This window comes from Papio anubis, chromosome 6 (assembly GCF_008728515.1).
Source record: "Papio anubis isolate 15944 chromosome 6, Panubis1.0, whole genome shotgun sequence".
Lineage (NCBI taxonomy): Eukaryota > Metazoa > Chordata > Mammalia > Primates > Cercopithecidae > Papio > Papio anubis.
The window spans coordinates 123,987,430-124,012,073 of record NC_044981.1 but is presented as its reverse complement, the minus strand read 5'-3'; the positions used below and the strand labels follow the sequence as shown (position 1 = coordinate 124,012,073).

The window sequence follows — 24,644 nt, the reverse complement described above, 5'->3', positions numbered from 1 at the left end:
TCCTTTCCACGCCCGCCGGAGTTACAGCTAAAGGCAGGACACGCGAAACAATGAAATGCCGAGGGCGGAGACAAGAGTGACACTGGGGAAGCAGGAAAAGGCGGGGTTTCCGCTTGGGGCATGGAGGCCGTGCCTCTTACGTCACTTCCGTAAACAAAGGGAGCTGCCGAGGCGCGGGTCCAGTGATGTGACCGGGGCTGTGTTTGTGGCTGCGGCGGTGGCTTCTGAGGCTGTCGGGTCTTTGCGGGTTGCGGAAGGGGGCCCCAATACCCTTCTTCAGGTATGTAGTGGAAGCAGAGGAACCTCCGCAACCTGCCCCTTTAGGCCTTTCCCACCACTCTGGTCACTGCTGGGTACTGGGCGGTGAAGGGTCATCGCTTCGGCAGATTGGGGAAGGGGAGTGAGGTGATGTCAAGAGGGACCTCCAGGGGTACTGCTTGGAGGCAAGACTTGGCACTTAAAACCACTGTGTGAATAACTATGAGCAGTTTACTTATGCGTTCTCTAAAACATTCGTTGCTGTTTGATATACAAGAAGGGTTTCAGTGCTCTTGTGACAGATGCGACTTTCCAAAAACGAGGAAATCGCGAGTGCTGGCTCCCCAGAATATTGTGGTTTAGACTACCATTGGTTTATTTGCATTGCTTTACTTCCTAGATTTTTTTTTCTCTTGTACCACCAAATGCGTGTTAGCATCGTGAAATTTCAGGCCAGCGTGTTTATGCGTATCATAAATTTTTACAGATTCTTGCCTCTTCAGAGAACTAATATCCCATCGTCTCTATTCAGTCATCTTTCAGACTTTCATTTGTGTTGCATGTTGAAACAATACCAGAATTACTATTGTTACCGAAATTATTCTTAAAAGAAAAATTGTTAGCCAAGGTTTAAGTGGATTGACACCCAATGGTATCTGGGATTAGAGACTGGGCACTGGAGCCTTTCCCAGAAAGCCTCTTCTTTGGAAGTATTGTAGCTCCAGTTGTGATTGTCTAGCGTCAGCCAATTTAAGCTGAGTGGTTTAAATTCCAGTGCCAGTGGCACTAAGTCCAGGCAAAAGAAAAAATAATTTCATTGAATTTCTCGAATAATTATTTTAAGCGACAGCAATGGGTTTGAATCTTTTCGAATGGTCATGGCATGCTTAAACACAACATGCAAAAAATGGCCTAATGTTTCTAGAAGGCAATTTACAACCTGATGAGGTAGATAGCCATATAAATTCTTTATCTTACGATACATGAAATAATGAAGTTAAGAAAAATTTAACACTATGCGCAAATAAAATATGGAAAGGTTTTCTTGTTTTTATTGTTTTGTTTTGAGACGGAGTCTCGCTCTGTCGCAGTGGCGCGATCTCGGCTCACTGCAAGCTCCGCCCGCCGGGTTCACGCCATTCTCCTGCCTCAGCCTCCCGAGTGGCTGGGACTACCGGCCTCCGCCACCACGCCCGGCTAATTTTTTTGTGTTTTTAGTAGAGACGGGGTTTCACCGTGTTAGCCAGGATGGTCTCGATCTCTTGACCTTGTCATCCTCCCGCCTTGGCCTCCCAAAGTGTTGGGATTACAGGCATGAGCCACCTAGCCCGGCCGGAAGGGTATTTTTAAATAGATAGATGTTAGAAAATAGGGTGGATTAATACATAAAGTAAGGGGATTGTGTAGAGATAACTAGGAGGCCTTACACATATTCCCCATGGAAGGGCCCTCTGTAACTTCACATGGTTAACTTTTTTTGATACGGGTAAAACCAAATGTATATCATAAAATTCATGTTTGTTTGGAAATGGTTAGAGAAAGTATATTCAAAATAGGCAACAAACAATTTTGATTTTCTAGAACTTTCCTTGACCACCATGCTAGAATCATTATTAGCCCTAGCTAGAAACTGATTTCTGTTTAGTAGTTTGAAGTAAGGCTTCTATTTGATTTTTTAAATGCTGATTAAAATCTCCCTGACAATTATACGTCTGTTTGAATCTAATTGGTTCTTCTTGAGCATACATTTTGGAAGAGAGACCTAAAGGCCACCTGAAGCTTGAATCAGGCCGGGAATATTATGTGGATCATTTGTTTATTGTTTATATATTGTTCCCCTTGTAAAATGTAGGCTTCTTGAGGGCAAACATCTTGTTTTGTTCAGTGCCGTCTCCCCAGTGCCCACAATAGTGTCTGGCTTGTGGAAGAGAATCAGTAAATATTTGTAGGATGAGGGAATAAAGAAAATGGTAAAAAACAAAACAACAACAACAAAACTGTCTACCAGACAATTTTTCTAGGGGCTTATGGGTACATAGTAGAGTAGATTAAACTTAAGAGACCCATTTTCTAACTTTCTCTTATGCCCTCTGGAATTCTTGATCCTCTTTTGACCTGTGAAATGGGTCTTTGAATTTCTTTCATGTTTGCATATTATAGCATGCATATATAATTGTATTATTTCCTTATTTAGGTCTTAAGAAGCTGGCCGTGGTGCAATAAGGAACTTAAAACAATGGAAGAGCGGAAAGTGAAGAGGAGGAGTCCTAAGTCTTTTAGTGCCCATTGTACTCAGGTTGTCAATGCCAAAAAAAATGCCATTCCAGTGAGTAAAAGCACAGGGTTTTCAAATCCTGCATCACAGTCAACTTCACAGCGACCAAAGTTAAAAAGGTGAATTCTTTTATTTTACATGTTCACAGTAAAATGCCATTGAAGTAAGTCATGACTCAACTTCTTCTTAAAACACTTTTTTAGTTTTGAGGGGCTGTGACTGCAGGTGTGTGCCACCACACCCAGCTTGCAGTTTTTATTTCTAAAAAATAATGATGTCATTGTTTTTGTATAAATAATTTGTGTTTTTTATAAAAATTCAAACACAGGAAAAATTCAAAGAAGAAATTCAAAATGCGAAAATTCTACCACCTAGAAATAATCATTATTAATATTTGGTGAACATCATTTGCATTCAGGATATTTAAAGGAAACAAGTGACAAGTTTAACTATGTTATATGTTACTGTTATATGTATGTGAGTATTTTATAGTATTAGATATTTGGAAGGGAAGATTATAGCTTTAGAGAAAAAAAGTGTTGTGTAATGTCAATCTTCTTTCTAATTATTAAATAAATTTACGCTCACATCCAGTCTCACCCTGGCAAGTTAGCTAAGGAAATGCGTGTTGCATTCTGAAGCCACTGGGTTTACACGTAATAAAAGATGAGAGTACTGCCTTGATGGAGATCTCTCTTTATGGAAACAAAAGGGACATAGCCAAAGACAAGAGAACATTTGAAAGAAGTATTCCAATGAGTACCAAATGATAAACAGGAGTTTTGAGTTTTGAGAATTTCCTTCAAATAAATTATCAGAATGGGGTTTTTGTTGTGGAGTTTAATTAGGGTCAGATTTTGAATAACTTTACAGTTGGTGGAAAAAGAAAACCAAGAGATTTTAAAAGTAATCACTCCTTTTGCTATATTTTTAAAAGCAGTTTATTTGTATCATTGTCATTTTTACTGGTGGTTTTATTTCCATACGCTCTTGTAGATGTCGGCTTCTGAGAGCCGGGACTATCTGGATCGTCATTGTGTGCCTGACAGTACTTACAGTGCGCCTTTGCACATAGTATTATTTCACTGTGTGCTTTCTTTATTGTTGAATTATGTTAACATAAAGTGAGAGTGTGAAATAACATTGAAGCAGGAATAAACAGGTTTTTGTTTTATTTTTTGTGTTTGTTTTCTGAGAGGGTTATTAATTGATGATGTGAAACTTTACTTGGAGAAAACTTCTAAATTTGAGAGAAAAAAATACGTTTGTCATGCTGAAACCTTGTGCTCTGTAATAGTTTATCTCAGATTTAAAATGTGAATATGGATCTTTCAGGGATTTTTTTAGAGTACAGATTCTGCATCAGTGTGGGATGGGGGGCTTCAGATGAGCATTTCTAAGAAGCTCACAAGTGAAATTGATTCTGTGGGCCATGGGCAGCACTTTGAGTAACAAGGTATTACATAATGTATATAATATATAAAATGCAGCCCTTGCTTTGGGAAGAACTGTTATTGACCTACTGTCCACAATGTATCTATTCTAAACTTCTTTCATATGATAGTCTGTTTCTTTTTTCTCCCCTCCCCTACCTTCCCTGGTATACCCTATTTATCTTATCGTTATTGTGGTGAGGACAACTGTGTTGAAGGTGTCTTCATTCAACATTATGTAAAAATTGAGTACTGAATATACTTCCATATCGGGATTTGTTGTGTGCATTGGGTTATAAAGATAAATTACTCTTTCTCCCATTTTGCCTATTTAGCCGCTACTTGTTCTTTAAGTCTTTGCTCACTTATCACTTTTAGGAAGCCTTCTCTGGTTGGCCCCAGGCTGAACGAACTGCTTCTCTCTCTTCCTGTATCACAGTGTGCATAACATCATCACTCAAGCATTTGAGAGCCTGGTATATGCCAGACATGTGTAATAAGGACTAATTTAGTCTAGGGGTTCCAGAAAGGCCCTCCTGAGGAAATAGCATTTAAACTGAGACTTGAAGATGTGTGGGAGGTAGTGTGCCAAAGATGGCAGTAAGTGGAAGGATGCTAATGTAGGCAGAGGATTAGCACGTAAGAAGATAAGAGAATGGATTTCTAGGAAACTAAAGAGATTCAGTGTCTAGAGCATAGACAAGGGAGGATAGGGTTTCTTAGGGATATTAGATTATATTCAGCAGGCAATGCAAAGCTACTAAAGTTTTTTTTTTTTTTTTTTTGGACGCGGAGTCTCGCTCTGTCACCTAGGCTGAAGTGCAGGGGTACAATCTCAGCTCACTGCAACCTCCACATCCTGGGTTCAAGGGATTCTCCTGCCTCACCCTCCTGAGTAGCTGGGACTACAGGTGTGCGCCATCACACCAGGCTAATTTTTATATTTTTAGTAGAGACAGGATTTCGCCATGTTGGCCAGGTTGGTCTTGAACTCCTGACCTCAGGTTATCCTCCTGCCTGGGCTGCCCAAACTGTTGGGATTACAGGCATGAGCCACCGTGCCTGGCCTACTGAAGCATTTTTAATTAAGCAAATTATATGATCTGATTTTACTTTTTAGAAATGGACTTGGCTGCCCAGTGGGGAGAGAAGGGAGATCAGGGATCACACACAGAGATAGGGAGACTGGTTGGGAAGCGCTTTGGTTAAGAGATGGGATGGCAGCAGGGGAGAAAGAGAACTGGAGAGATTAGATATTTTGTGGGTATAATTGATAGGACTTCACGACTGCATGTAGGAGCCTTGGGAAGTTGGAGGAGTCAAGGATGATAACAAGTTTTTAGTATTCCATTACATGGTGATTATGAATTTAAATATCTTCCGTTCTCCTTAGACTGGGCGTTTGTGGATAACGTCAGCTACAGAGTAGGGACCCCATAACCACTTGTAGAACTACTGAGAGTTCAAGGAACAAATAAAGTTTAGAAGGGAAAGGTGTAATATGTTTTACTGAGAAATGAAATGTAAAACATAGGATAATAGAGACAAGTTTTCTTTTCTGCAGTCCAAAGAATTAGCATATTATATAAATGCTTTAATCAAACTTTTTATATGCCTTTGTAGTTATATTTTATACATTTGTTTGAGGTTTTTCACAGCCTGTTTTTTCTTTTGGCTTCTGGCTTGGAGTTTCTGGTTTTATTTAGTATTGACTATTTGATTTCTGGCTTTTAAGGGAAATTCCATTTACTTCACTAAAAAATTCAGCAGAAGCTTCATCTAGAATAGCCTGAAAAGATAGAATTAAAGTTAATTGCATCGTCTTCACAGAGTGATGAAAGAAAAGACCAAACCTCAGGGCGGAGAGGGAAAAGGCGCTCAGTCAACTCCGATTCAGCACTCCTTCCTCACTGATGTCTCAGATGTTCAGGAGATGGAGAGAGGGCTGCTCAGTCTTTTGAATGATTTCCACTCTGGAAAACTCCAAGCATTTGGTAAGCAGTAGATGTTTCTCTACTATTGTTTTCTCTAAGATGTTTGCATCCTATTTTCTGTGTGTATTTTACTCTCCTTTTCAAAGTGCCAGTTTCTTTTAAGAAAAAAACAACCCACAGGCATAAAGGCAATCATCCTAGATTTTGTCTTGGAATATAATTTGCCTTCTAAAACTTCTGGGGAAAAGTTTTCTTTTTTTTTTAAAGCGGGAGGGTTAGTTGAAATGTTAAAGTAGGATTGCTATTATGGAATAAGTATCTTGCAGGTTTAACAAATAAGAGGGACAGTCTTGGTCAGTTAAAATATTTTAGACTTAGTGTCTTCATTTTGAAAGTATCAAGATCATTTTCCCTTACCCTCCTAAGCTTAAACTTGTTTCTTTCCCAGGATTCCTGATTTAAAGTTAGGAATTAAAAGAATCCAGTTTTCTTGTTTTTTTCATGAGGATATAAGAATAGTTAACTGATTGTCCCATTAAAAATTCTGAATAGGTATTTTTTGATAGTCACAGAGTTCCCAAAAGATAGATTTTTCATGTGCAGTTTGGAACTTATTTGTAAGCTTTTTCTAATGATAAGATTATATCCCAATTTTTTTTTTTTGAGACAGAGTCTGGCTCTATCGCCCAGGTTAGAGTGCCATGGCGCGATCTCAGCTCACTGCAACCTCCGCCTCTCAGGTTCAAGTTATTCTACTGCCTCAGCCTCCCAAGTAGCTGAGACTACGGCCGTGTGCCACCACGGCTGGCTAATTTTTTGTATTTTTCTAGAGATGGGGTTTCACCATGTTAGCCAGGATGATCTCCATCTCCTGACCTCCTGATCTGCCTGCCTCAGCCTCCCAAGGTGCTGGGATTACAGGCATGAACCACCACACCTGGCCTATTTCTCAATATTTTAAAAGGCAATTTCAATAATATGCATAATCTTTAAAAACTTTTTTTAACTTCCCCCCCAGTTTTTTAGAAGATGCATAATCTTATACAAATGCATAAATGTCCACATACGTATTGATTTTTTAAAGTATTCTTTCCCTTCCCCATGTTTTTATTACTCGACTTCCCTATTCCCTCCCTTATCCCTTCTGCTACTTCCACTTCCCCTCATCCCAACCATTTGTTAACAATCCAGGTATATATCTTTTCATATTTTTATTTTCATTATTTAATACAAATGGTATCTTATATAAGATATTCTGTATCTTGCTTTCCTGCACTAAAGAATATCTGATGGAAATCTCTCTAATGCACCTAGGATGGCTCTAGTTCATTCTTTTTTAATGACAACATAATATTCCAAGTTGTGAATATACTCTAGTTTATTCAGCCGTGTCCCTATTGAGAGGCATTACTTTGTTTCTTATTTTGAGCCACCAAACACAATGGCATAGTGAACATCTTTTTACATAGATCTTTAGGCTGGTGCTTCTATTCTTCTGGGATTGATTCTCATGAGTGGGATTGCTGGGTCAAAGTATATATGTAATTTTAACTTTAATAGAAGTATGCAGATTGCTTTGCAAAGAAAAACAATACTGCACTTCTAGGTTCCATAAACAATTTATGAAAGAATGCTTTTCCTTGAATTCCCACCAAGCAGTAGGTATTATTCGTCTTTTAATTTTTGCCTGTCTCTTGGTGTTAAGTGAGATGTCTTTTATTGCAATTGAGTTTGAAGATCCATGTGTGTTTGGTAGATTGTTTGATAGATCCTTTTCAGGACCTTCTGTCAGTTTTCTACTTGGTTATTTATCCTTTTGTTGTCACTTGTAAAGAGCCCTTTATGTTTTAGATACTAACCCTCTGACCTCTATTATGTATTTATTTTTGTTTACCAAATTTGTTGTGTCTGTGCACTTTGTTTATGGTATATTTAACTTTGTGAAAATTTTTACTTTTTGCATTCTCAAACATGTCTGTATCTTTTTTTTCATGGTTTCTGGGTTTCCAGTCTTGGTTATGCTAATATTTGAAAAGAAGACATTAAAAGCACATTATTTATTTCACCAAAATACTTTATTGTACCCCTACCTCCTTGCTTCAGCCCAGTCCAGTAAGGCGGTATCTTCAGAGTATTTTCACTTCCCCTCTCTTCCATTCTTCCCTCCTACCCTTGAGATGTAATCTCTGGACCACTTCCATGTCTTTGCTTTTTCCCAGCACCTTTCCTCCCCTACTCTATGTTGCCTCTGTGTTTTTGGATTGAAGTCCTTTCTTGTCTTTGTCTGTTATCCTACTGATTACTCTTCATAATAAGTGTTGCAGATGAGAATTCCATTGCCAGTCAGATTCTTTCTTAGCAGGTAATTTATATTTTTCTGTCTCGATGATTAAAAGATGTTTTTCTTTTATCTTTAAAGGTTAGGCATTTTCCAGGATATGCTTAGGACTGTGTCTTTTCTCATCAATCTGCCTGGGAATCAGTGAGCCCTTCATATCTGCTGACTCATCTTTCATCTCACGTAACATATTTTCTATTGTTTATTATTTTTCTTCCATCTCTTCCTTTTTAGCCTCTGAAGCTTCTATTGTTCTCATGGTGGGTCACCCTGATCCGTCCTCCGACTCTCATCTTTTCCCGTATGATTTCTACCTCTTTATATTTTTACTGTACATTTACATACATATACACAAACATACATACACACAAACACATATCTTGAGATATTTCTGTTTCTTCCACTTGACCTTCCAGGTTACTAATGTTGAAAATCGTGACTAAAATAGAGGAAATATGACATATTTTACTGTGAAGAAAGGACGATTTTGAGAGAGCCATAACTAGCTTCAACATTAGTTGTCCTTAACATAATATAGTGTAGTCCATTTATGAAGATGTTATAAAGCTGGCTAGAGGAAACTAGCATAATTTACATTAATTCATATTTATTCAGGATATGTACTTCAACTTTAGCTGAGGTATATTTTACCTGTATAGTACCTTTAGGAAAAATAGAAAGGTTTTTTTTGAAAAAATTATACTGTCAAGGGATTGCAGAGTCTGTACTTAAACTGAATGAAAAGATAATATGTTATGTGTATAAATTAGTTGCTCTGGGCAGATAATGTCACTTCAGAGGACTCTTGGTCAATACATAATGTAAGACCTATCCTTTAGCAATTAAGTTGTCTTGACAACTGTATATACAATTAAGAATACTACATAGTGTTGCTCATGCTTCATAACATTTTTCATGCTTCATAAATATTTTTATTAATATTTCTTAAAGGAAGAATACATAATTGGTTGGCAAAATGATTCACATTTGAAGTCGTTATTGAACTTTTTTTTTTTTTTTGAGACAGAGTCTCTCTCTGTCACCCAGGCTGGAGTGCAGTGGTGCAATCACAGCTCACTGCAGCCTCAGCCTCCTTGGGCTCAAGCCATCCTCCCACCTCAGCCTCCCAAATAGCTGGTGCTACAGGCATACAGCACCACACCCAGCTAATTTTTGTATTTTTTATAGAGATGAGGTTTTGCCATGTTTCATAAACTGGTCTTCAACTCCTGGACTCAAGCAGTTCTCACACTTTGGCCTCTCAAAGTGTATTAAGATTACAGGTGTGAGCCACCGTGCCCAGCCAGAACTCTATTTTTTTTTTCTTTTTTTTTGAGACAGGCTCTCGCTCTGTTACTCAGTCTGGAGTGCAGTGGTGTGATCATGGTTCACTGCAGCCTCAACCTCCCCAGGCTTATGTGATCCTCCCACCTCAGCCTCCCAAGTAGCTGGGATTACAGGCACATGCCACCACGCCTGGCTAATTGGCTGATTTTTTGTATTTTTAGTAGAGACGAGGTTTCACCATGTTGCCCAGGGTGATGTCGAACTCCTGGGTTCAAGGGATCCGTTAGCCTTGGCCTCCCAAAGTGCTAGGATTACAGGCATGAGCCACTTGGGCCTAGAACTCTTAATTTCACTCAAATTATTATAAAATGTTGGGTCACTCAGTTAAAATGGTAGTTGTCAAATGACATGATTAGATGGTTCTGTTTTGCTTCTACATATTATGTTACTGTTGAAGAAAACATATTTTCTCTACTTAAGGGATGATTTTCTTTCTCTTTTTTTTTTTGAGACAGGGTCTCACTCTGTTACCTAGGCTTGAGTACAGTGGCTTGAACATAGCTCACTGCAACCTTCACCTGCTGGGCTCAAGCAATCCTCCTGCCTCAGTCTCCTGAGTAGCTGGGACCAGAGGCATGCACCACCATGCCTACCTAATGTGTTTTTCTAAAAATATTTTTGTAGGGGTAGGGTCTTGCCATGTTGCCAGGCTGGTCTTGAACTCCTGGGCTCAAGCAGTCCTACTGCCTCAACCTCCCAAAGTGTGGGGATTATAGGCACGAGTCACCATACCCAGCCTGATTTTGCTTTTTAAAAAGAAATGTTTCCTATATGCTTTTCTTTCTTTCTTTCTTTCTTCTTTGAGACCGAGTCTCGCTGTATTGCCAGGGTGGAGTGCAGGGGCGCGATCTCAGCTCACTGCAACCTCTGCCTCCTGGGTTCAAGCGATTCTCCTGTCTCAGCCTCCCGAATAGCTGGGACTACAGGCGTGCGCCACCATGCCCAGCTAACTTTTGTGTTTTTAGTAGAGACTAGGTTTCACCATGTTGGCCAGGATGGTGTCGATCTCCTGACCTCATGATCCACCTGCTTCAGCCTCCCAAAGTATTGGGATTACAGGCGTGGGCCTGTAATATTTCACGCCTGGCCTGAAATATTTCCTATATGATTTTCTTTAGTACCCAAGGTCATTTCTTAGGTTGGTCATTGTTTTCCTGGTCAGAAATTTGATTTGTTATTAAACACAGAAAATAATAATTATCTAATTTACAGAAGAAAGAAAACCTGTTTCTTTTAGAGCACCTAGAGTTTAAGTGTTTTTACTCAATGCTGTTCGTTTGAACTGTCCTAATCATTATTAATGTTCTGGAATGTTCCCAAGGAAATGAATGTTCCATTGAACAGATGGAACATGTTCGGGGAATGCAGGAGAAATTAGCTCGCTTGAATTTGGAGCTCTATGGGGAGTTAGAGGAACTTCCTGAGGATAAGAGAAAAACAGCCAGTGACTCCAATCTGGATAGGCTTCTCTCAGATGTAAGTGTAATTCTTTTTCTTTGTTCTTTAAAATAAAATTTTATTGCAAAAAAATTTACCTTTTGAACTATTTTAATTTATACAATCACGCGGTTTTTAGCATATTCACAGTGTTGTGCAGATCGCTGTTGAATTGCAGAACATGTTCACCATCCCAAAAAGAAACCCTGTACCTCTCAATTCTCTCCTCTTCTCATCCGCTAGCAACCCCTGCTCTACTTTCTGCCTTTATGGATTTGCCTATTGTGGACATTTCATATCACTGGAATTATACCGTATGTGGCCTAAGTGGATTATTTTACTTAATGTTCAAGTTTCATCCATGTTGTAAAAACTTTCCTCTTTTTTTTTCAAGAAATATATTCCAAGGAAGTTATCATATTTACATCTAAGCATGTATTCTCAGAATACAGATGCTGGCAAATCTGAAAGCAAAATATTTGCTTCTGTACAGAAATAATAAAATCTTAAGATACAGAAGATAGTAGTCAAAAAGACCTTTCCTGATGTGATTAATACATTTTGTGTTATTTACTCAGGTGGTGGTTACTTGTTTTTAAATACAGAGCTACATTTGGTATTTCTGCTAATTTAGTACCTTGCCATATGTATTACTTTGCTAGGGCTGCCAAAACAAAGTACCACAGACTGGGTGGCTTTAACAACAGACATTTATTTTCTCACAATTCCAGAGGCTAAAGTTGGAGCCCAGGGTGGCAGGGTTGCATTTTTTCTGAGGCCTCTCAGTTTGTAGTAGCCGTCATGTTCACATGGCTTCTTCCTCTATGCCAAGTGCCCAACTTTGCTCTTCCTGCCAGTCACATTGGATGAGTGCCTACCCTAATAACCTCATTGTGACTTAATTACCTCTTTAAAACCCCTGTCTTCAAATCTACTCACATTCTGAGATACTGGGGGTGAGGACTGAAACATGAATTTTGGAGGGTACACAGTTTAGCACATAACATGAGGTATGATTATTACACTGAGAAATGTTAATTAAATTTGCCTCTTTAAATCCTTTTTGGAACAAAAATAAATAAAAATTGAATTTAACACGTTAGTTTTAGATTCCCTATTAACCGTTGACAAAAAGGGTTAATTTCTACTGTTTTTCTCTCTTTTGAATAAGTAAATGTGAGGGAACTTGTATGCCAATACTTTCACTATTTCGAGTCTATAATCTTTTTATTTCATGTCTGTCATATTCAGTCTTGCAAGTATTTCCATTTGCAGTTCATGGTTTGTTTGTTTTTTGAGACAGTGTCTCACTTTGTCACCCAGGCTGGAGTGCAATGACGCCATCTCAGCTCACTGCAGCCTCAACTTCCTGAACTTGAGCCATCCTCCTGCCTCAGCACCCCCAAGTAGCTGGGACTATAGGCACGCACCACCACGCCTGGCTAATTTTTGTGTTTTTAGGAGAGGTGGGGTTTCACCATGTTGTACAGGCTGGTCTTGAACTCCTGGACTCAAGTGATCTGCTCACTCTGGCCTCCCCAAGTGCTGGGATTACAAGTGTGAGCCACGGTGCCCAGCCTTACCAGTTCATGTTTTACATTTTTTTCCTCTTAACAGATAATAAGTATAATTTGCTATACATTTAGCAGAATAACAGTGGTATAGTGAAAAGAACACTGAATTTGAAACCAGAAAGCCTTCGTTTAGTTCAGTGTTTGCATTTGGGTTATAAATGAACAACATTGAGCCATTTAGTTAACATTTTTATAATTCAGATTTTTCCTTCTGTAAGATAAAAATGCTGTGGTCTGAATGTTTATGTCCTCCCCAGAAAGCATATGTTGAAATCTTAACTTAGAAAGTGATGGTAGGAGGAGATGGGGCCTTTGGTAGGTGATTCGGGCAAGAATGTGATTAATGTCCTTATAAAAGAGGCCCAAGAGAAACCTGCTGCCTCTTCTACCAAGTGAGGACACGGGGAGAAAGCCCTCCTGTTGCATGAGCCAGGAAGTGGTTCATGCCCTCCCGAGACAGCAGATCTGCTGACTTCTTAATTTTGAACTTTCCTACCTGTAGAACTATGAGAGGTAAATTTCTATTGTTTATAAGCCACCAGTTTATGGTGTTTGTTATAGCAACCCAAACAGACTAAGACAAGGGGTGATGAATTCTACCTCATATAGAAAATTGAGTGACATGAAATCTTTTTGTAATCTATGATGGTTTTAAATATTTTGATCATTAAAATGGCAATTTTTTTCTTTTAAAAACTGTTATTAGAGATGATTATGATGATGCCTGGTTTTAGGAATACTTATAAAACTCCACTTTTTATAATCTGGTTTCATTCTGTGCTCATATTCTTTTTATTTTTTTGTAGAGACAGGGTCTTGTTATGTTGCTCAGGCTGGTCTTAAATTCCTGGGCTCAAGCAGTCCTCTCCCCTCAGCCTTCCAAAGTGCTGGGATTACAGGCAAGAGCATGCCTGGCCTCTCTCCTTATATTCTTGTTTCATAAACATGTTAATGCTACTTTATAATTATTTTTGCAAAAAGGAATTTTTTAGCCTGAAAATTTTTTGAAAGGTTTTTTCTTTAGTACTTTGCTTTTTCATTTACAGAAAGCTTTTTTTTTTTTTTTTTTTCCGACACAGTATCTCATTCTGTCACCCAGGCTGGAGTGCAGTGGCACTAACAGAGCTCACTGCAGCCTTAAACTCCTGGGCCCAAACAATCCTCCCACCTCAGCCTCCTAAGTAGCTGGGCCTCAGGTGTGCATCACCACACCTATCTAATTTTTTTATTGTTTGTAGAGATGAGGTCTTCCCATGTTGCCCAGGCTAGTCTGGAGCTCCTGGGCTCAAGCAATTCTCCCGTCTTGGCCTCCCAAAGTGCCAGGATTATAAGCATGAGTCACCATGACCAGCACAAGAAAGCTTAAATGAAAAATAATTTATTTAAAAACAAATAGTTAACATTTATATTGATCTTATAAAAATTAAAAATAATTTTTTTAATTTGTTTTACAGTTAGAAGAATTGAATTCTTCCATGTATCCTTTGCCTACTATCAACAGTGAAAAGTTTACAACTTACAATTTCTGATGAATAGTCTCAATCAAGTTTTTGAAAGATGTGTTATTTAGATATGGTGAAAAGACACATAGTATTATTCCCTAGGGCCATCACTCTTCCTCTTTGGTCTTCTTTTCTTTTCTTTCTCTTTTTTGTTTCTTTTTCAGAGACAGGATCTCACTCAGTGGCCCAGGCTGGAGTGCAGTGCCATGATCACGGCTCACCACAGTCTCAACCTCCCAGGCTCAAGCGATCTTCCCACTTGAACCTCCCAAAGTGCTGGGATTACAGTCCTGAGGCACCATTCCCTACCCGCTTTGGGTTCCAAATGGAATTTTCTTGTTGTTTTTTACACTGAAATTTTGCTTCTGGTTTGTTCTGCTTTGCTTTGTACTGTTTTTGAATTTTTAAGACAAATTGTTGTTTTTTATCATGAGAACTAAGGATTAGGTTAGTTGCTATGTAAATTATTTTGAAGCTTAGACTCTGAGGCTAACCAGCAGTGAGATATTCAGACATATATACTATACTTAATTTAATATCGTCACGTAGGATATTTTAGGTGCATAAAATTGAAAACTAGACATTATTAAAATGCAGGCTTCAAGGGATGCTTACATAGCTTGTGAAATGACATTTCTTAATTAAATGTACTTAGTGTTTTATAGGATTAACTTAAAGGAGAGCACCAGGACACATGTAGAATATTCAGGTTTTGACATCTAAATTGAGAGCAATTATTTTAAGAACTTTTCAAAATGTACTTTTGAACATAACAGGCACAATGGTAAGGTACAAAAGAACAATGAGAAATGATCCTGCCTATAAAATAATTTGAGAGGTAAGACATTCCCTTTGAACTAGTTATTGACATAGAAAGGATACTGGTTGTAGAGATTTAATTTTTGAAGTTTGGTTCTACATTTTGATCATGTAACCTTGGGCAAATTGTTTAGCATCTCAGAGTGTTCTCTGTAATACAGGGTAATTGCTACATGTGATGATGCATATGTGAAAATTTCCAAAATATATGTATAAAAATTACTATTATTGCTATAAGATTATATTCATACTGTTATTAACTGCTGAATTGTGCAGCAAATACCACCTGTTGTACCTGGGGCTGCGGCATGCGGCTCATGTCTGTAACCGCTATTAACCGCTGTGTGGAATTGTGCAGTAAATAAATAATGGGCGTTCGGGGCCAGGCATGGTGGCTCATGTCTGCAACTCGCTATTAACCGGCTGAATTGTGCGCAGTAAATAACAATTAAGAAATTAAATAGTGGTTTCATGCTCAGTAATCCCGCGCACTGTGGAAGCTGAGGTGGGTGGATCACTGAGGTCAGAGTTCAAGATTCAGCCTGGCCAACATCTTGAACCCCTGTCTCTGCTAAAAATACAAAAATTATCCAGGTGTGGTGGAGGGCGCCTGTAATCCCAGCTACTTGGGAGGCTGAAGCAGAAGAATTGCTTGAACCTGGGAGGTGGAGGTTGCAGTGAGTAGGGATTATGCCATTGCACTCCAGCCTGGGCAAAAGAAATCGGGAAGTATATAGAAGTCCTGTAATGGCAATGAATAGCTAATCTTCATGAATACTTACTATTTTCCCAGTACTGTATAAAGGGTATGTGCATTATCTTATTTGGCCCTACTTGGAAGTAGGTAGTGTTATGCCCTCCATTTTGCAGATGAAGAAAATAAGGTGCTACATAAACTGTGGGGAGAGATTAATGTAAGATTATTGTCAAGAAAGAGTTAAAGAAGGGGGTAAGATTTGAGTTAATCAAGGGGCTTTTCCTGCAAGAAGTTCTTTTTACTATATTCCTTCAATGCTTTATATTCTTTCTCTGCCATGACACTTAAGTATTTCCTATCCTTTTGTGTGGTTTTTTCGTTTGTCTGTTTGTTTTGAGACAGGTCTTGCCCAGTTGCCCAGGCTGAAACAGTAGCATAATCTCTGCTCACTGCAACCTCCACCTCCCAGGTTCAAGCAGTTCTCCTGCCTCAACCTTTTGAGCAGCTAGGATTACAGGTGCCTGCCACCATGCCCAGCTAATTTTTGTATTTTTAGTACAGATGGGGTTTCACCATGTTGGCCAGGCTGGTCTTGAACTCCCGACTCAGGTGATCTGCCCGCCTCGGCCTCCCAAAGTGTTGGGATTACAGGCGTGAGCCACCACGCCCAGCCCTTTTTTGTGAGTTTTTGTTAAACATTTAGAATTTTTTGTTTTGTTTTGTTTTACCACTTTCTGTGACTCAACCTGTGGTGGAATTTAGCCACCACAAACGTGGCAGCATAATACCCTATATAATACAACAGTGTAGGCTTTGGAATGCTTGGTAGGCAGCCATGTGACCTTGAACAAAATCTGGCAACCATAGTTTCCTCACCTGTAATAGGTGTTCTCTCAGTACTTAAACTTTCCCCTCATAATTTCCCTCTCTGTCATGACTGCCTCTGTTAATTCAGTCTCCAAGAATATTTTAAAATGCCTTCGAGGACCATGGCAGACATTGCTAATCAGACATGGCATTCTCTGCCACTGAGCCTGGATCTGGATATGAAGTCTGTTTGCCATCTCTTTATTACAGTTGTCAGGGATCATCAGTATCATCAGTTCTGCTTTTATTCTTCCTTCACTCTCTACATGATAATCCAGGACCTCATCGTCTGAGTCCATACTTTTTCAATTTTCTGTTCCAGGTCTAGAGTTGCACTGTTCAATATAGTAGCCACTAAGCCATTTCAAAGACTTAATAGCCTTAAAAAAACATAAAATATCTCAATTTTTATAATGATTACATGTTGAAATAGTTCTTAAAATATTATATATATATTTTTGAGACAGGGCCTTGCTTTGTCGCCAGGCTGGAGTGCAGTGACATGATATGGCTCACTGCAGCCTCGACTCCCTGGGCTCAGTTGATCTCCCACCTCAGCCTCCTGAGTAGCTGGGACTACAGGTGTATGTTATGCCCAGCTGTTTTTTTGGTTTTGTTTGTTTGTTTGTTTTTTAAGAGATGGGTTCTTGCTATGTTGCCCAGATTGGTTTCAAACTCCTGGGCTCAAGTAGTCTTCCCACCTCAGCCTCCCAAAGTGCTGGGATTCCAGGTGTGATTCCAGTATTTCTATTGGACAGTGTTGCTCTAAACTTTAGGCATTGCTACAAAATTAATATTCTTGAAACATCACTTTCTTCCTGCCATTTCTATTTTTTACTAATTTATTTAAACCATGTCAACTATTTTAAAGGTTCTTAATAATTTGGTCACAACCTGTACATGCTGTTGTATTTTTCGTTCTTTTTCATTCCCCTCAGGCTGGTTTTCTGGATGCCCAAGAAACACATCATGTTCATTCTCATCATAATGCCTTTGTTCAGGTTGTACCTCCTACCTAAATTTACTCTCACCTCCTTGTTCTCCTTATCACATTACATTCAAGCTGACCACTTCCATAAAGGATTTCATTTGTACCTTAACCTAGCATTCTGCCCTATATTATTATCTGTTGATTTTTACATGTGTTAAATCTCAGCCTTCCAACTGGACGAGAATATCTTTGATGGCAATGCTTATGTCTGTACATTTTTGCAACGTCTGCCGTACATGTATTGCAAGCATTTAGTTGCCTTCAGAGTATTCATATCATTCAATTGGGTCTTGAAAAATAAGTAACAGGTGGATAAATACAGGTCAGTGAGAAAAATGAAAGACAGTGATCGTAAGAAAGGATGAGTAATCCATGCAAGATTCCTGTCCTATTTCCAGTCTTCTTGAGGAACAATTAAGAGAATTATAGAAAAGATTTTAGAGCCGTAATGATTTTATTTTTGGACTTTTAAACAGAATTGTTTTCCCAAAGATGATAAAGTGGTGTCTTCTCAAAAGGTTTTTTTAATCTAGTGTCTTGTCATATTTGTCTCTAATCAGCTCCTTACTATGAAAATGATTATTGACACATTAAAAATAATTCTGAGCCAGGTGTGGCCCACACCTGTAATCCCAGCACTTTGGGAGGCCAAGGCAGGAAGGTTGCTTGAGGCCAGGAGTTCAAGACCAGCCTGGGCAACATAGCAAGACTCCTCCCCCATCTCTAACAAAGAATAATTAGCCAGGTGTGTTGGCATGTGCCTTTGGGAGGCTGAGGTGGGAAGGTTGCTTGAGCCCAGGAGTTTGAGGCTGCAGTGAAGTATGATCATACTACTGCATCCCAGCCAGAGCAACAAAGTGAGTCCTTATCTCTAAAATTAAAAAAAAGAAGTCTTCACATTCTGTCTATAATTTACTACGTTTAAAAGTTGTCTTACCCCATCTGAGTGTCTCAGTAGCAACACAAGAGCTTTTCCTTTGAGCATATCTCTGTTTTAAACACCTCTTTCTCTTTGCTCCTGAATGTAATTTTCAGAAATGTAAAAGAAGTACCCCTTATAGAATGAAAATCTTCTTAACTGATGAATTCAGACAAAAACTCCATTTGGCAGATGCACAAGATGTTCCAAATACTTCTGCTAGCTAAAATGAATGCAGTTTGCTCTCTGTGGTTTGAAGAGAAGCAGCAGTCTTTACTTTTCCAGCCAAATCCAGTAGCAGAATCATCTTCCACAACAAGAAATTAAAGTAATTAAAGTGCAAGTGCAATGATCGTTTTCACATTCTGCTTTTAGTAAATGTGACTCGCCGTAATTCGCCATAACTGGAGGCCTAGGCCTTGTTGAAGGCTTAATCAGGAAATGTGATGCAGAGATTGTGCTGCTATGCTTCATATTGTTGCCTTATGGGATTATACTTGAAATGCATTGTGCTAATGTTCTTGACGGGGTTGAGGGATTTCTCTTTCCCAAGCTCACCAAACTTATTCCAGTGTTGATCGCAAGCTGATGATGCACAGGCGTCTTGTGGCAGCCCAGCTTCAGTTTACGTTAGACAATCTGTATACACGTTGGTGTGTTTTCCAATGGCCAGTGATAAGAAATTAAATAAGTATTTGTGAGATTTGCTATTTTTTAATAAAGTAGTTGTTTTAAATTAATCTCTGTTTTCTGTTTTGAAGAAACCCATGTAGTCTTCAATCTGGGCGATACAAGGGTTCAATCCTTACAAGTAAACTGTTTATAAAATTTGAGGTTCTAGAACTTCCTTGCAAATTCTGTACCTTGTGTACATTTAAATACTGGTGTGATGAAAGAATGTGAGCTTTAAAGTTACTTAGACCTTAATTTGAATCCCCGTTATGCCCCCGCTTAGCTTTGTGTTCATGCACGTTTACTCAGGTTGGGTTTTTTTTTTTTTGTAATCTAGAAAATGAGGTCAGTAACCAAGTTGGTAGTGGTTATATGGGGAGTAAGTGAAAAAGGATGTATAGGATGCTTAGCACAGGCCGGGCGCGGTGGCTCACGCCTGTAATACCAACACTTTGGGAGGCTGTGGCAGGTGGATCACTTGAGGTCAGGGGTTCAAGACCCAGCCTGGCCAACATGGTGAAACCCCACCTCTACTAAAAACACATACACACAAATTAGCTGGACGTGGTGGTGGGCTCCTGTAATCCCAGCTACCAGGGAGCCTGAGACACAAGACTTGCTTGAACCCAGGAGGCAGAGGTTGCAGTGAGTCGAAATTGCGCTACTGTACTCTAGCCTGGGCGACAGAGCAACACTCTGTCTCAAAAAAAAAAAAAGAGAGAGAGAGAGATGTCTATCACAATAGCTGACACCAGCAATGCTCAGTAAACATTCATTTCATCACCTTTTAAAAACAGCTTTATTGAAACAATAATTCATGTCATAAAATATACCCCTTTAAAGTGTACAATTCAGTGATTGTTAGTAGATTCATAGAGTTATATACCTATCACTGTGATCTATCTAATTCTAGAACATTTTCATCACCCTAAAAAGAATCCCATTAACAGTCACTCCTTGTCCCCCAAGCCCCTCAGCCTTTGGCAGCCACTAACCTCCTTTCCAGCTCTCTGGATTTTCTATTCTAGACATTTTGTATAAATGGAATCATACAATACGTGGCCTTTTGTGACTGGTTTCATTTACTTAGCATGATGTTTTCAAGGATTTAAGCTTCATTCATGTGATTGCATATACTTCATTTCTTTTTTTGGTTGAATCATACTCCATGGTATGGATAGAACACATTTTGCTTATTTATAGCTCGGTTACCTTTGTGTTGCAGAAGATGCTCATGCTTCTGTCTCCTTGTTTCCAGGCCACAGAAATAAGCACCTAATTGGGGGAGGGGAGGAGAGGATTTATTGAATATTTTTCAAATTTTGATTTTAATAATTTTTGGCTTTCTGAATTCAAAGTATTTTGATCAGTTTATTTAATTGGTCTTTTTAATACCCCTTTTAAAAATTACAGCGTTACGGAGGAAACTTCATTTGGGTTGTGAGAATAGGGATTTAAGGGGAAAAAGTAGTACTCTAGGGTCTAACAGGGCGAAAGGATACTTTGTCATGTGAAATTTTTCTTGGATTGGTCCTGAGATAGAGTAAAGCAAAAAGCTGATTCCTGTGGGTTGTGACAGAGCAGTGGATTGACCTTGTTTATTCACTTGGTTCATTTGCCCTTTGTGTCACAGGGCCCCAGATGGGTCCCAGGTAGTGAAATATTAGCTTATCTAATTTGTATCCTTTCACACTCCTTAAACACATATCCAAGGCAACAGGAAAAAATGCGGTGCCTGTATTAGAATAAAATTTAGGGCCTGGTTTGGTGACAGGCACCAGTACTTTCAGCTACTCTGGCGGCTGAGGCAGGAGGATTGCTTGAGCCTAGGAGTTCTAGGCTATAGTGCATGATGATGATTTTACTGGCATACAGATGAAAAAGAAAAATGTATTTGAAATAAAAATAAAAATATAGCGCACAATGATGTTGCTATGCTGCCTAGGCTATAGTGCACTCCAGCCTAGGCAGCATAGCAAGATGCCATCTCTCATAAGAAACTTTACTAGAATGAAACTTTTTTATTACATAGATGTTGCTTATTCATTGTAGAAAAAATTGAATTACAGATGATTTTTTAAACTACCAGAGCAAACCATTTAACCTATTTGTGTACATACTCCCAGATTTCTTAAACATGTTGCAAAAAAAATAAATCGTACCATTCTGGTGGTTTTCTAAGCTGCTTTTTATACGTAATGTATTGTGAGCATCTTTTCATGGCCATAACTATTACATACAAAAGAAAAAAAAACAGGCTTCACAATAAATACTTAAAAGACATTTTGACCAGAAACTAATGAGGAAGGGTTTTTTGGTTTTGTTTTTGCGATTTTGTTTTTGTACCTCCTGTATAATGCTGAACTTGGTACTTCTGCAGTAAATATTAACATTTTCTGAGGATCTGCTGAAGATGAACATGACAACAAATAAGAAACTCCACTTTCCTCATCACACAGCCTTAATTAACATCGCTGGCTTTGTTTGAGATCAAGTAAACGTTGGCTTCAGTGTCCGAGTCTCTTCTTGGGGTCCCACGGCCTTGGGTCTAGCACCTCTGCTGGACACCTCGTAGGGCTTCCGAGACGTGCCGCGACCCACGGGACCCCACGAAAGCTTTTTCCCAGGGCAAGCTCCCTGGGGACGGGGAAAGGAGCCGGGACCCGAACCTAGCTGGCCTCGCGCTGCAACTGCGGAGAGAAGGGCGGTGGCCCGCACGGGGCGGGCGGCTCTGCACACTGCAGCTGGGGAGGTCCAGGTCGGCCGCTGGGGCGGGGTGGCGGCTCAGTGTTGTTGGGTCCCTATGGAGATGACCCTGTCCCTGCCCCACCCCTCTCCGGAGCTGCGGGCCGGAGAGGGCGCACTCGATTTTCACTGCACGGTTTCAAGAGGAGACAGCCGCCACCATGCCGGGCCTCCTGGCCACTTCTCAGAGGTAAAGCCCGTGGCTTCTGAGCCGCTCCTCTTTTTCTTGGGGCCGCCCGGGGCACATCGCCTGGGCCGGCTTAGTTTCCCAGTGCAGCCGCCCAGGAAGACCCTAAGCAGCGCTGAGGGGCGCAGGGCCCTCCCTCCGGGACCCTGGAGTCCCTTAGCAGCTTTGGAATTAACCAAGACTCTCAGGAGGCTCTGGGGAGGAACAAAATCCGCGCGTAGGGTAGGGTTTGCATGGGGCCATCGCAAATAAACTCTTACCTCCTCCAGAGAACTGATTTGGGATCGAAGTAAAGTTCTTGAGCACTTTGGAAAACGCTGATTTTCATAGGCCTTCTTCCTTCTGACAGTTCTTGCCCCCTTTCCTCCTATGGGGTCCAAAAATGTAGGCAGTAGGGTGGGGGCTGGGTTGGGGGAATGAAGGAGAAATACAAAAAATCTACTGTGAATACAGGTCGTGGTTATAAGGATAGCTCTAAGAGTTAATATGCTAAGATTTGACGAACAGGACAAATAAAACAGTGGTACTTTAAAATATTTACCGATTTAAAAATACCGATGCTGTGCTTATTAATAAACTTTGCATATGTATCAGAACAGAATATCCTGACATCATCAGTATTAAAGTTCACTGCAACCCATGCAATTGTATGCAAGCCTGCTACAGTCTGTTCTGCAGGAACTGGCATTTGTGCTCCACAGAAACCTCAAAAATCATGCTCTAAAAACCATTATTTCAGTGGGAGGAAGAAGGGTTAAGGACTTGGAAGTTTTATAGCAACAGTTGCATCTTGTTTGTTACAGTGTGCTTTAATTTTATAGCTTTAAACTTATAAATCAGTGAGCACATCTACCATTTCAAAATACCAGCACAAGTATGGTATTTTCTGTCACCACCTGTACTATCAATAGCCCAGGTTTCCTCAAAACACGCCATTATTTTCATTATCCATTGCTTAGTGTGTACTTAATAAAAATTATATACTGGCATGTATCTTTACATGCCCTAAATGTGGAACATTTAACTCAACTGGAATTGTCTTTCATTTCTGCTTTTTCACCAATCACACTTTTCTTCTACTTCCGTTTTTTTTGTGCAATCTTTAGAACCAGATAACCTTTTTGGAGGCATATTTAAGGAAGTAAATTTTTGATAATCAAATAAAGGAATCATTGCACAATTTGTATGTGTGAATTGCAGAAGTATGCGAATGTAGGTACATACCTCTGCCAAGGAGCAATGTTTTAATTTCTAAGCCACTCTGTCTACTGTAGTGGAGAAGGACCAGACTAACTTGCATTTCTCCACCTGTGTAACGGATCACCTGTGGAAACACAGTTAATTGACATCATGTGTGATCCCAGTGAGGATTTAGCTCTCTATATGGGCTGGCAATTGTTCAGCCATTTCATCTTTTAATTGGGCTTTGATTTTTCTGAGTGGGAAAAACAACAACAACAACAAAACTCTCTTTTCTCTTTACTCTCACACACTCCATACTGCCCTTCACCTCTTGTCACCAAAATGTGTGGGAATTTCTTCCCCCCGACAACGAATTCTCCAGTGGCCACCAACTCTATGTCCTATAATTTAACCCAGCTCTGTCACTGTGTACCTGGAGTTAGTGTCAGATCCCACAGGTTAAGGGCTCAGTCCCAAAAGACTGTCCCCCACTTCAAATGCCAATCTCAAGTCCCAGGTTGTGACTATATGTTGTTTATGATTAACCAACCAGTTACAAATCTGGGTTCCCACAAGCCCCTCCTCCGGTTTGATTACTTTGCTAGAGTGACTCACGGAATTCAAGGAAACACTTTACTTATGTTTGCCCATTTACTATAGAGGATATTACAAAGGACACAGATGAATAGCCAGATGGAAGAGATGCCCAGAGAAAGGTATGTGGCCAAGGGTGTGGAACTTCCATGCCTTCTCAGCCCCTCCATATGTTCAGCTATCTCAAACATCCCTGAATCTTGATTTTAATGGAGGATTCATTCATAGGCACAATTGATGATATCATTGGCCATTTGGTGATCACTCAACTTGAGCCCTTTTCTCCTCCCCAGAGGTCACAGGATGGAGCTGAAAGTTCCAGCTGCATAATCACATGGTTGGTTTCCCTGGTAACCAGCCCCCATCCTAAAGCTATCTAGGGGTTCACCAAGATTCACTTCATCTGAACAAAAGATGTTCCTATCACCCAGGAAATTCCAAGGGATTTTGGAGCTCTGTGTCAGGAACTGGGGTCAAAAACCAAATATTAGAACAAAAGATTATCCTAGCATCCACATCTACAAGAGTTTTAGGAGCTCTATGTCAGGAACCAGGGACAAAGACCAATATATATATTTTTTATTATTCTACCATATCACAGGTTGTCACACAACAAGCCCCATCCTTCTTTTGACTAAGCATAGAAGTGCCAATGTCAATTTCTGAGTTTCTCATCAATATACCTGTTGTAAAGGATAGTCAGCCACGACATAGAAATGTATTTCCAAATACATCCGTAGCAGTTGTTAAAGCAAACTAAATATGGCCTGAGATGGACTCTGTACTTTTATATTTGAATCCTTGTGGATGAATTGCCACCTAATTTAATAGGTAGACAGGAATGAAAACCTAACTTAGGAGTACGTGCCTGTA

At 39.7% G+C, this 24,644-nt stretch overlaps 2 protein-coding genes across 3 annotated transcripts in view; both read left to right on the top strand.

The window, feature by feature from the left end:
* Positions 1–32: 32 nt before the first annotated feature.
* Positions 33–19,131, top strand: CCDC28A (coiled-coil domain containing 28A). Of its 2 annotated transcripts, XM_003898109.5 has the most exons (6): positions 33–280; positions 2,453–2,652; positions 5,797–5,960; positions 10,907–11,061; positions 14,051–14,073; positions 18,564–19,131. In XM_003898109.5, exons 1-6 carry the CDS (start codon positions 56–58, stop codon positions 18,616–18,618), a joined length of 822 nt encoding a protein of 273 aa, XP_003898158.1. In that variant the 5' UTR covers positions 33–55; the 3' UTR covers positions 18,619–19,131. The 2 variants fall into 2 exon arrangements, with proteins under 2 accessions (XP_003898158.1, XP_021793501.1); XM_021937809.2 differs by lacking the exons at positions 10,907–11,061; positions 14,051–14,073; positions 18,564–19,131 and adding an exon at positions 8,473–9,299.
* Positions 19,132–19,704: 573 nt separating this feature from the next.
* Positions 19,705–24,644, top strand: part of ECT2L (epithelial cell transforming 2 like) — a 113,204-nt gene continuing 108,264 nt past the window's right edge. Inside the window, exon 1 of the mRNA XM_021937808.2 lies at positions 19,705–21,998. The gene's annotated coding sequence lies outside the window, so the exon portion shown is untranslated. The remainder of the gene's footprint in view (positions 21,999–24,644) is intronic.